The following is a 16,078-nucleotide window of genomic DNA, read 5'->3' as shown; positions in this document are numbered from 1 at the left end:
TTTTTATTGCTCCAGTATAGAATTTCTTTGAAGCAAAGTGTAAAGTTATCAATGAAAATTTTTATAAAAGTTTTCTTTGACAGATATAACTATCAACACTGGGTTCACTGTTTCTACATAGTGAATAGGAATGGGAATGACAGTTATATAGCTTTTGTAAGGGCAGCCCATGTTTGAAAGACAGAAAATGGCTGACAAGGCTTAAATAAAATGAGGCAGCCTGTCCAAGCATTAAGACACAAAATGGCTGACAAGAGACAAACGGAACAAACAGCTTGTTCTCATTTTTAAGTGAAAGGCAATGGTACCTTTGAACAGAGCTACTCCAAGGCCAAGAAGGGGCCTTGCAAGAAACCACCTGAGACAGTTTTGATAAGAGGATGCCTAAAAACAGACAACTGATTGATCCCAGCCTTATTAATGAAAGGATGATAGTCCCAGTAAATAAATAATACTAAGTATGAGTCTTAGCCAATGAACTAGCCAGATTGACACCCTAAGCAGCTGCAAACACAACAGCTATTTTGTAGTAAACAGTTGGCTTTTTGAAGTTACTCATAATATTAAGAAATAGATTCTAGTTAAAGGTTCTTCAGATAATCATAGTAGTTTTCAACATGAAGGATAGATGCACACATAATCAAAGTATAATACAAGCATTAGAGAAAAACAGCGCTTAAACATAGATGTAAGAGTTAATTAGTCTTAAGAAACACCTTCTCTTATGCTCTAAACAAAATACATTGTTCACAGCCCATTAATTACAAGATGCCAACAGTAGAAGTAGCTGCATAACTTTACACTTTATAACTAACTTTATAACAGAAACCTATATTACAAATCTTAAATCAACTAGTTAAAACTAACTATCTTTTGTATTGTTACATATATAATCAGGACAGTGAAAACTTCAATGAAAAACAGAATTTAAGCCGCCCTTGGAGTTAAGCAAACCTGAGACAGATCCGAAGGAGGACAGCCAGTAACTTTGGAATGCGAATGAATATGATGCATTGGAAGATCCCAAGGCCGAGACTTTATATTGTCTAGTAAACACCATAAAATCATGGGAACCTGGGACTGTCCATAGGAATACCCTTATTGGTCAAGTGTTTTACAGGATTGTGTGTATGGATTTAAGGAGGAAGGACAGTGACTCTGCAGTACTTGATTATTATTACATAGAACATGTACAAAAATGCTGCATTTTACTGTCAAGATCAGAGTGTGCCGTTGATTGCCCTTCCGATCTGAGCCAAAAACGGAGTGGGCTGGATGGTTGGCTCATATGAATTCTTTGAAGGGCATGAGGTCGCATGGATAGGTGTGTGGGGATGACGAGGTGTGAGGCGTGTAGATTTTATTCCAAATAGTACAATGCCCGAATTTGCTTTTAAGCAGCATGCCTCCACAGCTGGCAGCATTCCTGCCTCCCTTTGAACCTTTCTCCAGGTCACGGCTGGTCTACGGGGCTGCCCCCTGTTCCTAAAAACGACAGCATTCCTTGGAAGATGGTATTTGTCGGAGGCTGGAACATGAAATCGGGAACTTTCCCAACTTCTATTATCCACCTCTAAGATGAAAGTCCAGACCCACCCCCCCATTCTGAGCAAGGATGAAGCTTCACATGGACGTTCACAACATACAAAATTAAAGTAGAGCTTGTTTTGTATACAACACTGCATACATAGGATGGCACGTAGTTGGCACTGCAGCCTCTCGGCGCCAGGGACCCAGTTCAATCCCAGCCTCAGGTAGCTGTCTGTGTGGAGTTTGCACATTCTCCCCGGGTCTGCGTGGGTTTTCTCTGGATGCTCCGGTTTCCTCCCACAGTCCAAAGATGTGCAGGTCACGTGAATTGGCCATGGTAAAATGGCCTCACAATGTACACACTAGGAAGGGGCAACTATAGTAAATGTGGGGTTACTGGGACATGATGGGATTCTCTTCAGAGAATTGGTGCAGACTTGATGGGCCAAATGGCCTCTATCTGCACTGTAGGGATTCTACGATTCTAGATATGGTGGAATGTCCATACACTAAGTCAGGTGGACTAAAACATCAGAATGGACTTTAACTACACACCTATTATTAACAGGATTCATTGTTTATGATAGAAAGAGGATTTTTTCATGAAATAATCTGAAGTGAAGAACTAGTGTGAAGGTATAAGAGATTATTTCAAAGGTGTACATGAAAACATTTCTATCACAGGATTTACATTTGTTCCAGCCATTTTTAATTCCAGTCCAGTGATCACAGAGTAGCAGTATGGAAATTAACATCAGCCCCAGTAATCAAAATAATACACCAACTTCCACTGACCTCCAGGAGCCTGTACACATCTTCAGGTAATTCCTGTTCATAGGTCTTCAGGAGTTCTATGGTCTGTTTAAGGGGCTCAAACATCTCATTAGTTGTAACCTGTCTCTCTTTCACAGCCATGAGGTGGCCCATAACATGAATGAGGCCACTCAAATCACCTTCTTCAACCTTCTGGCGTAAACCTCCTTCCGCTATCTTGATAAATGCTTGGAGATCAGTCAGACTGAATGGGGCGAGGAAAAAGGATTTGAAGGAAAAGTGAACAAGACACCAGCATCAAGACAGCACATTGATTTTATATTACACAGAACATAAAACACAGGCACAAGTAAATCACAACGTATCTGTAATAATTTATTCTTTTGCACCAGGCGTGTCCTCCCATACCAAATGCCTTATCTTAACACATTTCCTCATCGTTTATGTACAGATCTAGCTCTTTTGAAAACATCTTAGCTGCATTCCTCAAATTTTCTATCATGGTGCATTTCATATTCTCAACAAAGTTTTTTTTTCTCAGGTTGAAATATCAGTAACTACCTTTCAGTCGCTCAGGTGGAAACATTCTCTCCACATCTACCTTGGCCAACCACTTCTTCATCATTTCAAAGGCCTCCATAAATTTCTCTCCTTCCCCTTCCACCAAAATGTGTTTAATCTTTCCCAATAGCCATAATTGCCCAGTTCATTCTGTATTTCCTCCAGTGTTTATACATCTTTTCATTCGATAGCCTGAAGCAGACTGCTCACAGTATACTAAATGCAGCCTGATCAAGATATCACACAAGCTTAACATAAACTTCATTAGTTTTAAATGCTATAATCTCTGTAAATATATCGCGGAGTGTTATTCTTATTTTTCAATGTTTTGCTAACGGGTAAGGCTGTTTGTAATGATTTCCTTACCTATAACCATGTCATGATTTCCTTACCTATAACCATGAATGGCTTTGTACTTAGTCCTATATACACAGTGGATACTGGAAGAGTGGGTGTGGAGGATGCATGGGGTTCATGGGAGGGGTATGGAGGAGGAATCTGGAATAGGAGGGCACCTGGAGGTGGCACGGAGGATATGAGAGGCCATTAAGGAAGCGTGCAGACATGTGAAAAACTTTACAGGATTTAAGTCGAGTCTTACCTGTTTGTTACATGGTCAATCAGGTGTTGTTTGAACATAAGGCTCCATTTCTTAATGATATTCAACAGAGCAGACTTGAACGGTCTGGCATCAATTCGCATCCAGCTGTCAAATATGTTGATGGACTCCAAATGATTCACCTCATCATAGATCTTTTCGTAAGAGTCGACTTGTTCTTTATACTGCTCGAGTGTTGGGGGACTTTCTGGCACACCATCTTCTGCATGAGCCTCAATTTCTTCAGCAGTAAGAACGTGTCCATAGAGAAGGAATTGACGCATAAACTCCTTGCGGTCGTCAACCCACAGATAAGCATACTGCTCAAAGGAATTCTGATAGTTGCAGCATTTTGCCATGACTTGTTGTATGCTGTCCATCAGGTTTTGACGCATGTCTACCAGGTCAGCCATGTCTTCCATATCAGCCTGATTTTTAAAATTTAGCAAAGGAGGATATTGGTTAGGCCACTCCTGGATACTGTGTTCAATTCTGGTCTCCCTGCTATAGCAAAGATGCTGTGAAACTTGAAAGGGTTCAGGAAACATTTACAAGGGTATTGGCAGGGTTAGAGGATTTGAGCTATAGGGAGAGAGAGGCTGGGGCTATTGTCTCTGGAGCATCTGAAGCCGAGCAGTGACCTTATAATAGTTTATAAAATCATGACGGGTATGGATAGGGTGAATAGTCAATGCCTTTTCCCAAACTTAGGGGAGTCCAAAACTAGAGGTCACAGATTTAAAGTGAGAGAGGAAGGGACAACTTTTTCACACAGAAGGTGGTGCATGTATGGAATGAGATGCCAAAGGAAGTGGTGGAGGCTGGTACAATTACAACATTTAAAAGGCATCAGTATGGATATATGAATAGGAAGGGTTTAGAGGCATATGGGCCAAATGCTGGCAAATAGGACTAGACTAGTTTGAAATATCTGGTCAGCATGGACAAGTTGGACCAAAGGGTCTATTTCCATGCTGTACATCTCTATGATTCAATGATAACTAAGACATAAGGAACAGCCAATACAAAATACTTAGAGAAAATGCAGCCACAAAGTAAGAAGGTTGTGAAAATCACCAATCCATAATTAAGTATTTTTAGTCTATAACAAACAATCTCATTATGGTTTCTTCAGACTGCAGTAACCACAGAGGGATGGAAAGAGACAATACCAGGCTGATAAACTACACAACAAAAACTAAAATAAAATCAGAAGTTAAGTTACTTCATGTTATAACAAAAGTTTGAGTGAAAGGTTCATTAATTTAAATTCAACAAGTTTCAGATACCCCTTTGCTAATTTCCCAGCAAGCTGACAGGGCTAACGTATACTACATGGTTTATCATGAAGTCTTCAAGAATGAATAACAATTAAATATTCAGTTCAGTTTAAACCGGGGAAAAAGTTGAAGAATTGAATCTGTAGCATTTCAGAATTGAACAACTGTATCGTGTATGTGATTTGTGAATAGTCACAATGTAGCACTTCATCTGAAAACTAAAATTTCATTGCATCGCCCACTTCAACTTCATGATTAAAATAAAACACTGCTTGCTCATACAACAGAGAAAAATGTATCTTTGACTGGCCTGCACTGAAAACATGGAGCAAACACTAATGGACTTCAATATCCCAATAAAGAAGACTGTTAACAGGATTGTTGGATGAACTAGAAGAAAGGAACACTGAAAGATATTAAACAGAGCAATTTTAGTGTGACCTCTCCCTGACTTCAATGGAGCATAATAATAAGCAGTGTGTGAAACTCTAACTGCATGCAATCTCCCATAGCTCCCAGGTAAGTTAGGTTAAATTGAGCCCCAGCTGTCTTATGTTGAGATCATACATAGTGGAGAAGCTCACCTGATAGTGAGGGAAGGTGTTGTGTTCTGCCAACCTGGGTACCAAGGACGATATCTTGAAAACATCATTAATCAGTCCATCGACCATGTCATAGAAGCTGTCGCTGGTGCCTATCTCAAGAGATGGACGGAAAACCAAGTCTAGCGAGACCAAATCTAACTGGGCTTCAAACAATGGCGCAAATCCTGCATTAGGATCTGTACAGAACAGAAGAAAAATAATAGAACTAGCCTGATGTGAGAACGTGAGTTACTACTATGAATTGGCAGCTTATGATGTCAATTCCAAAGGAATACAAACAAAAGTTTTTAAAAGATTCCATTTCTGAAGAGACAACTTTTCTTCTTCATATGGTCTAAAAGCCATCCCACATATTCTATTGTCTCAATTGCATCAACAATACGAGAATAAGCAATGTACTGGCATTGATGTCAGCACACAATCGTCAAGTCCAGCCTGGATCGAGAGCACAGCAATCAAAATTACTCTTCAAATATTAAATTGCTGACATACTTCAATATTCTGTGGAGAAATTAACTTACTTAACAATACCACAGACTTAGAAAATGCATATGATGGTTTATCTTTTCTCACTCCTGTCTGTCTCTGGTCTTTTCGAAAATTCATGCCCTCTGATCTTGGACCAAAGACAACAATGAAGTCACAAAAATAATAGCAAGGATGTGAAAGCAATTATAATAATACTGCAGAGTATTGGAAATGGCAACATGAGAAAGGCCCAGGGGAAAGGTTTGAAGACTAAGGTTGCACTTTCTTTAAAGTGCAAGATGGTCATATTCATATTACATAACCTTATGTTTTCCCACATAGAGCTGGAGCCTGCAAATGTAATAACAAATGTTGCAGAATTATAAATGTTGTGTCCCATGGAATACTCAATCTCATTGGCAGTTGGGTGAAGATAATATTCCTTAAATATTCTATAAAACTGTTTTCAGAAATTATCTTTCAGATAACCTTGACAATAACTCACTACATACAGTCAACAGTGCAAATAAAATGGAATCTGATTATTCCAGCAAGGAACTTAGGAAAACATGAGTTTCGCCCTCCAATTTGTCAAATTGTAGTTTCGCACATTTCCACAAAACCACCAGGATTGGGAAAAGGACTTGTTCTAGCCAAATAAAGGAAAGTAAATGCTGTTCATTTGTGAAGGAAAATATTATAATTCGATTCTGTTCCATAATGATGGAAGGAATCTGACTAAATGGATGCAAATGTGTGCATGCTTTACCAATGAGCCAATAAAGAAACCACATGTCTGGACTTTTACTGGTGGCAGTGAACAGGGAAAAACAAAAAAAGTCATGGTGGTTTTGTTGGCAGGAAAGTCATTCAGATGTGTGTAATAACACTTTGAGGTATATAAAAAAAAGGATTTGAAGTTTAAAGATTTCTGGTGTTTATCTTCTCTCCCATGTGTAATTGTGAACTTATATCTGAAAGTATTGAGTTCTTTACCTAATAAGGAATGTACTTGGGACATAATTATTAAATATGAGCTCCTGTTAGACTGAAGGATCTAATATGCACAGTTGAATCTCAAAACATTATGGGTCTACCCACAGGTATTGCGCAACTCTGTGTTATAGAAAAATCACGCTTTAGAAACAGTGGTTAAAGTATTGGTGATGTAATCATGTTACAGCCAATACATGTTTTAAAAACGTACACTTTAGAAACAGTGTCCCCAAATTGTCAACTGCATTACTGCGATTTCACGTTAACAAAATGCGCGTTATAGCAGAATGACCTGTGTACCAAATGGATTGAAGCAGTACAAAAAGGTAGCTCACCACCGCCTCTCCAGGCAACTAGTGATGGGCAATAAATGCTGGTCCAGCCAGCAACACCTACGTTAAATAAGAGAAAAGCTACTATGACAGCTTGATAAATATTTTGGTAAATAATTAGTAAGCAGTCCAGCACTAAAGGTAATATTGAAGCTGCACCAAATCCAACTGTTATAAAAATGGACATAACAATACTACTTGTAACTGAATGTATTTTCGATTGAGCACCTCTACAAAAAAATCATGGCCTGTATAATCTCTAGCATGAGTTAATCCCAGACTAAACTTTGGTGTACAGGTGCACTACTTCAAGGCTTGCAAATGATATGAAAAGCACAAAACACAGAAACTAGGAGCAGTCGTAGGCATTTGGATCTTCAAGCCCAATCCACCATTCAATATCTTATATTTTAATCCCATATTCCACTTTTTCTCCACATCCTGTGATGCCCTTAATATCTAAAAAATTATCTTACTCTCTCTTGATTACATTCTTACCATTTGCCTTCCTAATTGCTTGCTATACCTGCTTATTTACTTTAATTGACTGATATTCAAAGACAACCAAATCTCTTCACACAAACACATTTCCCAATATATTACCATTTAAATAATACCTTTAGTTTTTTTACACTGACACTATAAGTTCATATTTATCCATGTTGTACAGCATCTACCATATTTTTGCCCTCACACTCAACTTATCCAGATTGTCCTGAACTGTCATTACGTTCTCCATAAAACTCACAATCCCACCTAGCTTTGTGTCCTCAATAAACTTGAAAATATTTCATTTGGTTCCCAAATAACTGTTTGCAAACTGAGCAAAATACCCACTCTTTGTTTCCAGACTTTCAACCAACTCTCAATTCATGCCAGTATACCATCCCCAAATTCCATGTGATTTAATTTTGCCCACTAACCTCTTATGTAAGACCTTATCAAAAGCTTTCTTGACATCCAAATACACCACATCCACTGGTTCTCTCTTATCTATTTTACTAGTTTCATCATCAATAAAATCCAGTAGATTAGTTCAACATGAATTTCCTTTCATGAATCCATGTGGACATTGTCTAATTCCATTAAAGCTTTCTACATGTCCTGTTATCAGGCCTTTTATAATAGACTCTAGTGTTTTCCCTACTACTGATGTTACAAAAAACTTGGAAACAATGTCAATTGTGAGGATAGTGTAGAGCTTCAAAAGGACAAAGACAAGTTGGATGAAGGACAGTGTGGAATGATGTGAAATGATTCATTTTGATAGGAAGAATATAAAGAGACATAAAAAAGGACACAATTCTCAACAGGGTGCAGGATCAGAAGGTTCTGGGTATATTTATGCATAGGTCATTGAAGGAGGTAGGACAGGTTGAAAGTGTAATTAGTAGATAATAGTGGCCTGAGTTTTATTAAAAGCAAGTAGCTAATGTTGATAAAGCTTTAATTCAGTTTCAGGCAGAGTATTTCAGTCAGTTTTGGTACCATGCTGTAAGAAGGGCATGAAGCCATCAACGAGAAGGCAGAAATGTTTAACAAGAATCACAGTACTAGGAAAGAGGAACTTCAACAATGAATATTCAAAAGCTTGAGGGATCTTGATAGTGTTGATATGGAGAAACTGTTTGTACTTGTGAAAGGATCCAGGATGAGAGTGTGAAGTTTTAAAGTAATTGGAAAAAGAAGCAATAATGTTCTGAGAGAAAGTTTTTTTTTCGCACAGTGATGATTAGGATCTGAAATGCAGCTCTGAGAGTGTGATGGAATTGGAATTGGGCGATTATCTAAAAAGGATAAATGTGCAGAGTAGTAAGGGGAAAGAAGGAGAAGGACATGAAGGGAGCAGCTCGTTCAGAGACCAGGGGCAAATACAATGAACCAAATGGCATCCTTCTGCTCTATAACAAGTCTGTAATTCTGTAATTCCATCAGCAGAATCACAAAACCCACATAATGTTGCCTGAGGCAACTCCTACAAGGAGAGTGGGCTCATACGTTAGAAGGTCAGAAAGATTGTGTCTTACACTGAATAAATGAGTTACCCGTGCATAACCACAGCTTCAGTAGGTATCAGATTCAAAAAGTGTAGCGCTGGAAAAGCACAGCAGGTCAGGCAGCATCTGAGGAACAGGAGAGTCGACTTTTCAGGCATAAGCTCTTCATCAGTCTCTCAGCCCCCTTCTCCCCTCCAACATTCCTGATGAAGGGCTTATGCCTGAAACATTGACTCACCTGCTCCTTGGATGCAACCTGACCTGCTGTGCTTTTCTAGCACCACTCTCTCAACTCGGACTCTCCAGCATCTGCAGTCCTCACTTTCTTTCATTAGGTACCAGCAGTCAGTGAATAAACAGCATCTGTGATCCACACAAAAGGTCACGAGCTGGGTGAGGGGGCGATATTTCTCAACAAGAAACAAGTAAAGGTATTAGCGCAGAATTACTTGTGTGAAAAATAACCGTGAGTTTAAAGTGCACACTGATGTCAGTGTATAAAGAAATCAGCCATTTGTGGCAAGGAAGAGATATTCTGAGAAATATTAGAAACAAAAAGTATATAAAAATGAATTATATATAAAAAAAGAAAATACTTTTAAAAACCAAACAAATTGAACATATGAGGTCACTATATATTTGCAATTAAGAAAGTTTTTGATATAAATAGATAATTCTCACCAGTATTTTCTGTAAAGTAATTCAGAGAGGATTCAATAGCATTGAAGAAACCATCAATGACCATTTCATCAATGTAGTCAACATATGCCTTCCAGTCACTTGAAGTTTCATCTGCTTGGAATAGACTCAGATTTTCCTGATGAATTATAAATGCATTATTTGAGTTATAAATAAAAGTCAAATCAAATAAGTAAATCAGTTACCACAATTTGATATATGAAAACAAAGTATTTGTATAATTCATGCCTGAATCCAGTGTCATTGCTGGATATATTGTGGTTATGCTGAGGAGTTACTTTCATTCTACAGAATAACCAACTCAATAGGAAAAGAGAAACTGGGATTCCACAAGAATCCTGAACATTTCAGCCATCGGACTCTAAAGGACTTCAATCTCTTCTGACTCAAAACATTCCTTTTGTTAAGTCTCAGCTTAGTCAACACCCCAGTGTTAAAACTGCCAAACACCTTGTCCTCCTTTAAACAATGCTTGCCCTATTCTGTTGATCCACCCTGCCTTCTTCCTCAGTCCTGGTGGCTGTTTTCCCATGAGGAGATTGGCCTGCATGGTTGAACAGTCTTGACCCCGCTACATACTTCAGACTCAAGGCCAGTAGTCAGAGGCCAAATGCTAAACCTGTAGCAATGGACCACCCTGATGAACAAAGAAACCGAGAGACTCTTCAGTGCAGTTCCTTTAACAGCACTTTCCAAACATGCAACCACGAGGGCAGCATATGCAAGGAAATAGTGCCACCTACAAGTTCCCTTCCACGATGCTCACCAGCCTGATTCAGAACTGTATCCCTGTTCCTTTGCTGTCACTGTGTAAAAATCCTGGAACTCCTTTGTAACAGCACTGTGGGTGTATTTACACACCAAGGAATGCAATAAAACAAAAAGTTGGCTAACTATTACATTTTCAAGTGCAATTGGGAAAAGGTAATTAATCCTGGCCTAACATCCTTCAAAAACAATAAATTTTTAAAAGATATATAAATCTTAACTGCATATTGAATTTTGTAATTTCTAAAGGTCCAAACGTAACAAAAACTGATCAAAGATTTCAGGCCAAGAAATGTATACTACAGTTATCATTAGATTATAAATCGTTCAGGAGTGTGAAGTGAACATGACTAGTTAGAAAAATATGCAGAGATCCAGCGTGTCAGATGGTGAGAATGTGAAACACTCTACCACGTGGAATGACCGAAGAAAATGGTATAGACACATGTAAGGTCTTAGGTAAGCACAGGGAGGAGAAAAGGCTTGAATAATATGTTGACAGGGTGAGGTAAACTCATGTGAGATGAACTTATGTAAAATGAGGAGTGTACAGGGCATAAACAACAGTGGGTCAAGTGACCTATTTCGGTTCCGAATTCCATGCAAGATTTCTTTCCACTAGATACTCTTTCAATTGTTTGGAAACGGTTCATGCTGGCATGAGGAACAATCTTTCATTTTCAGTCTATTTTATGGAATTTTGTCAGCCAGTTAACCTCAGGAACGGAACTCAGCTGGCAAATTTGAGAGCAGAAGTTAGCATTACTTCTTTGGTAAATTTGTTCTTGGAAAGTAGGCTTCACTGTGCACACCTGAGGGTGGTAGCGCGATCACGGCTATTGCCAAACAGCTCCTACATTCTACGGTTATAACCCGCAGGGAAGAACCAACAAAAGAGAATTTGGAAATGAATGCACTGGAACTCCATTTTGGAGAAGGGTCAGGCCAGCACGTCTCGCAAACAAGTGGGATGTGTCTTTTTAAGAGAAAGTTGTATGCTGCTCACGGTAATTCTCAGGTACTACTTTCCTCCATTTTATCACCACCATCTTTTCTATGGATTCTCCTCTTTACTCATCTCCGCATCAACTTCCAACTACCTACTGGGTGGACAATATTTTGCTAATATTCGTACCCCCTTCAATATGACCCTGAAGTGAATTTTGGGGAAATTTTGAAGTGCAGCTGTGAGGAAAAAGGGGCACATCCACTAGTTAGTACTTGAGCAGAAACCTAATTAGATGGGCTGGGATGAAAAATTGAAAGCAACCAAAATTGATAACTTAAATATATTTCTTGAGAAAAAATGTGACAATTGTTTCTGGACCACATCTCATTGAATAAAGGTGTTACCGAGCAGACTTAGTAAAGTTATAATTCCAGGTATTGACAATAAACCACAAATGAAATAGTTTCAATTGGTTCTAGACCATGTCTTATTTTAATATAATTTAGTGCCCAAAATATTCAAAATGAACAATGGGATTCTAACATCTTACTTGTAAGTATTTACTTGAGATTATTTGACATATTCTTATGAGGATTGTTGTGAGGAGGTCTTTTAAAATATTCACAAGACATAAACTAAGATTAAACAGAGACTCTTTGAAAGATTTTTTTTCCCCCATTCTGTTAAATTGGCCTGGAGGTCTGATCTTACTGTACCTTCACCAATGAGTGGATCTTTTCACCAGTTTGTTGAATTAAACTGTAGCGCTTTTCAAGTCGTTCATTCTTGTCATCCAGATTGAGAAGGGTATCCTTTTTCCCTTCCTTCCTCTCAAACAAGGGAGACACCCACGTCTTCATAATATTCCGTATTGCAGTGACATTGTCTTTTGTTTTCTGCACTCGGCTCTCCAAATCATGAACCATATCTCGAACTGCTTGGATGTAATCCCAGATCCCTTACAAAATATAAACAAGAATGTATTAAGCAGAATGGATTGCTGATGCATTCTTAAGTTTCTTCAATGATAAGGCTCAATCTATCTAGATTTTCTTCTATTAGCTTGCTAATTATTATTTTGTACCACTAAGGATTTTTTAAATTTGTTCCTATAATTCATTGTTAGGTCTCAACATGCCACAATCAAACTCTGGTGAGTTTCTGATCAATTTTACTGAAGCAGTTATTAATCTTAAGAGAATGCTACCTCAGTATTCTGATGGAACAAAACAGCCTTATGAGAGCCTTTAATAGGAAAAGTTGGCTCACAGAAGGAATGCAAGGTAATCAACTTTTTCAACAGATCAGCAGAAACTGTATGACTGGGGCTCAAACGATATGCAAGAAAATGCCGAATGATAAGATCTAAGTCCTTTCCTGAATAGCTCCCCTTTCCATAACCAAACACTAGAATATCACTGGAAAGCTTGGCTTTCAATGAATTTCCCACTTAGTCTGAGAAATTATCTTCCCTAGCAGAAGTTAACATTTCTTCAAATGATTCAATCTTTCCTTCCCCAATGGCATTGAAAATGAAACACATTTTGAAATTTTCAATGCATTTAAAGTGTACTGTCTTTTCCAGGATGACAGATCATGCATAGAATCACTGGATCCATACAGTGTTGGAAGCAGGCCATTTGGCCCATCGAGTCCACACCAACCCTCTGAAGAGCATCCCAACCAGACCCTCTCACCCAACCCCTGTAACCTTGTATTTCCCCGTGGCTAATACACTTAACCTGCACATCTTTGGACTGCGGGAGAAAACTAGAGCAGCCAGAGGAAACCCATGCAGACACTGGGAGAATGTGCAAACTCCACACCAACAGTGGTCCGAGGCTGGAATCAAACCCAGGTCCCTGGCACTGTGATGCAGCAGTGCTAACCACTAAGCCACCCCATGGAAATGTCGGATTCAAAAACAGTGGGCCACTCAGTCGCTCAAACCAGCCCCATCATTCAACAAAATCATGGCTGAGCTGTTCCAGGACTCAACCCTTCTTTCAGGCCAACTCCTCATAGCTGTCAACTCCTCAATAATTCAAACATCTAGCTAATTTAAATACTTTCAGTGATCCAGCTTCCTCAACTCTCTGGTGTAGAGAACTCCAAGCGTTCACTACCTGCTCAGAGAAGAATTCACTCTGCAGCTTATTTTTAAATGAGTGTTGTTTGTAACCATGACTACCAGGTGAAGATTTGCCCACTTGTGGAAAAATATTCTCAACATCTACCCTGTCAAGTCCCCTCAGAATCTTGTGTGTTTCATTAAGAACAGCCCTGATTCATCAAAACATCTAATGGGTAAAGGCTGAACCTGCATTTGACAAGTTGATTCCTTCAGCTCAGGAATCAAACCAGTGAGTGTTTTCTCAGTTGCACCCAATGCAGCTAAAACATTCTTTTAGAAATACGAGAAGCAAAACTTTTCAGAGTATTTCAGCTCTGAGCTCATCAATAGCCTGTACAGTTGGAACATGACTTCCTTGTTATTAAACTCCAACACCTGGCAATGAAGGCCAATACTGCATTTGCCTTAATTACTTGTTGTATTTGCATGCTGGTATTCAGTTTTTCATACATAAGAACACTCAGATCCCTCTGGTTCTAATTTTTTGGACTGTCTCTCCTTTTAAATAATATTCTGCCCTTTTGATTCTTCTTAATAAAGTACCTAATACCACACATTCCTACATTAAACACCATCTGCCAAGTTTTTGCCACTCACTCAAATTATTCATATCCCCTTGCAGATTCCTTTTGCCTTCATCATAACACTCCCTCCTTTCTTGGCATCAACAGCAACTTTAGATGTGTTAAACCCTGCCCCCTCCTCCAAGTCATTATTACAGGCAGTAAGTAACATTGGCACTCTACTAATTATACCTTTACAACTTGGCTTTTTCAGTCATGCTCTGCTGATTGCTAAAGTAAATCCCATTCATCTGGCCTGTGGTTTAACTGTTGATTGGTTACTCTCCTTTACCGCCTTTGTTAACCATGGGTGGTTCATCTTTCTCACTGAGTCCTTCTTCTTGACCTGAATCAATTTTTGCTGACTACACATCGAATGACATTTCCCTAGATCTATTTTCCCAGTCCGCTTTAGAAAATGCTCAGTCCATCCGTCCGTATTTGCACTTCTTGAAGTTGATCACACTGGTTTAAGACCTAAGTTGCTCTCCCTCAAACTGAATTTTACATTATACCACTGTGTGATTATTACTCACAGAGGAACCTTAACCATGAGATTTCTTATTAAGTCTAACTCATTATTAGATCTAAATTAGCGCTGAAAAATGTGTTGCTGGAAATGTGCAGCAGGTCAGGCAGCATCCAAGGAGTAGGAGAATCGACGTTTCGGGCATAAGCCCTTCTTCAGGAATGAGGAAGGTGTGCCAAGCAGGCTAAGATAAAAGGTAGGGAGGAGGGACTTGGGGAAGGGCATTGGGAATGCGATAGGTGGAAGGAGGTTAAGGTGAGGGTGATAGGCCGGAGAAGGGGTGGGGGCAGAGAGGTCGGGAAGAAGATTGCAGATCAAGAAGGTGGTGCTGAGTCTGAGGGTTGGGACTGAGATAAGGTGGGGGGAGGGGAAATGAGGAAGCTGGAGAAATCTGCATTCATCCCTTGTGGTTGGAGGGTTCCTAGGCAGAAGATGAAGCGCTCTTCCTTCAGGCGTCGTGTTGCATGGTCTGGTGATGGAGGAGACCAAGGACCTGCATGTCCTTGGTGGAGTGGGAGGGGGAGTTAAAGTGTTCAGCCACAGGGCGGTTAGGTTGGTTGGTGCAGGTGTCCCAGAGGTGTTCTCTGAAATGTTCCGCAAGTAGGCGGCCTGTCTCCCCAATGTATAGGATGCCACATCGGGTGCAGCAGATGCAGTAAATGGTGTGTGTGGAGGTGCAGGTGAATTTGTGACAGATATGAAAGGATCCCTTGGGGTTGGAGGGAAGTGAGGGGGGTGGTGTGGGCGCAAGTTTTGCATTTCGTGCGGTTGCAGGGGAAGGTGCCGGGAGTGGAGGTTGGGTTGGTGGGGGGTGTGGACCTGAAGAGGGAGTCGCGGATGGATTGGTCTTTCCGGAACGCTGATAGGGGAGGGGAGAGAAATATATCCTTGGTGTTGGGGTCTGTTTGGAGGTGGCGGAAATGGCGAAGGATGATAGGATGTATCTGGAGGTTGGTGGGGTGGTAGGTGAGGTCCAGTGGGGTTCTGTCCTGGTGGCAATTGGAGGGGCGGGGCTCAAGGGCAGAGGAGCAGGAAGTGGAGGAGATGCGGTGGAGAGCATCGTCAACCACGTCTGAGGGGAAATTGTGGTATTTGAAGAAGGAGGCCATCTGGGTTGTTCAGTAGTGGAATTTGTCCTCCTGGGAGCAGATGCGGCGGAGACGAAGGAATTGGGAATATGGGATGACGTTCTTACAGGGGGCAGGGTGGGAGGAGGTATAATCTAGGTAGCTGTGGGGGTCAGTCGGTTTATAGTAAATGTCCGTGTTGAGTCGGTCGCCCGAGATAGAAACGGA

General features: G+C 40.0%; 1 protein-coding gene across 1 annotated transcript in view; it reads right to left on the bottom strand.

Annotated features, from left to right (window-relative positions):
- Window positions 1-16,078, bottom strand: part of dnah9 (dynein, axonemal, heavy chain 9) — a 528,899-nt gene that overhangs the window by 435,042 nt on the left and 77,779 nt on the right. The window contains exons 14-18 of the mRNA XM_043714478.2: window positions 12,274-12,515; window positions 9,823-9,958; window positions 5,328-5,524; window positions 3,467-3,891; window positions 2,326-2,548 (exon numbers count right to left, since the gene is read on the bottom strand). Of these exons, the coding sequence (XP_043570413.1) occupies window positions 2,326-2,548; window positions 3,467-3,891; window positions 5,328-5,524; window positions 9,823-9,958; window positions 12,274-12,515 (1,223 nt within the window). The remainder of the gene's footprint in view (window positions 1-2,325; window positions 2,549-3,466; window positions 3,892-5,327; window positions 5,525-9,822; window positions 9,959-12,273; window positions 12,516-16,078) is intronic.

The sequence above is a fragment of the Chiloscyllium plagiosum genome, unplaced genomic scaffold (genome assembly GCF_037043375.1).
Source record: "Chiloscyllium plagiosum isolate Xiang-an unplaced genomic scaffold, Cpla_swu_hap1 HiC_scaffold_25, whole genome shotgun sequence".
Lineage (NCBI taxonomy): Eukaryota > Metazoa > Chordata > Chondrichthyes > Orectolobiformes > Hemiscylliidae > Chiloscyllium > Chiloscyllium plagiosum.
Note: the sequence above shows the minus strand (reverse complement) of the source record. Positions and strands in the feature narration are given on the sequence as shown.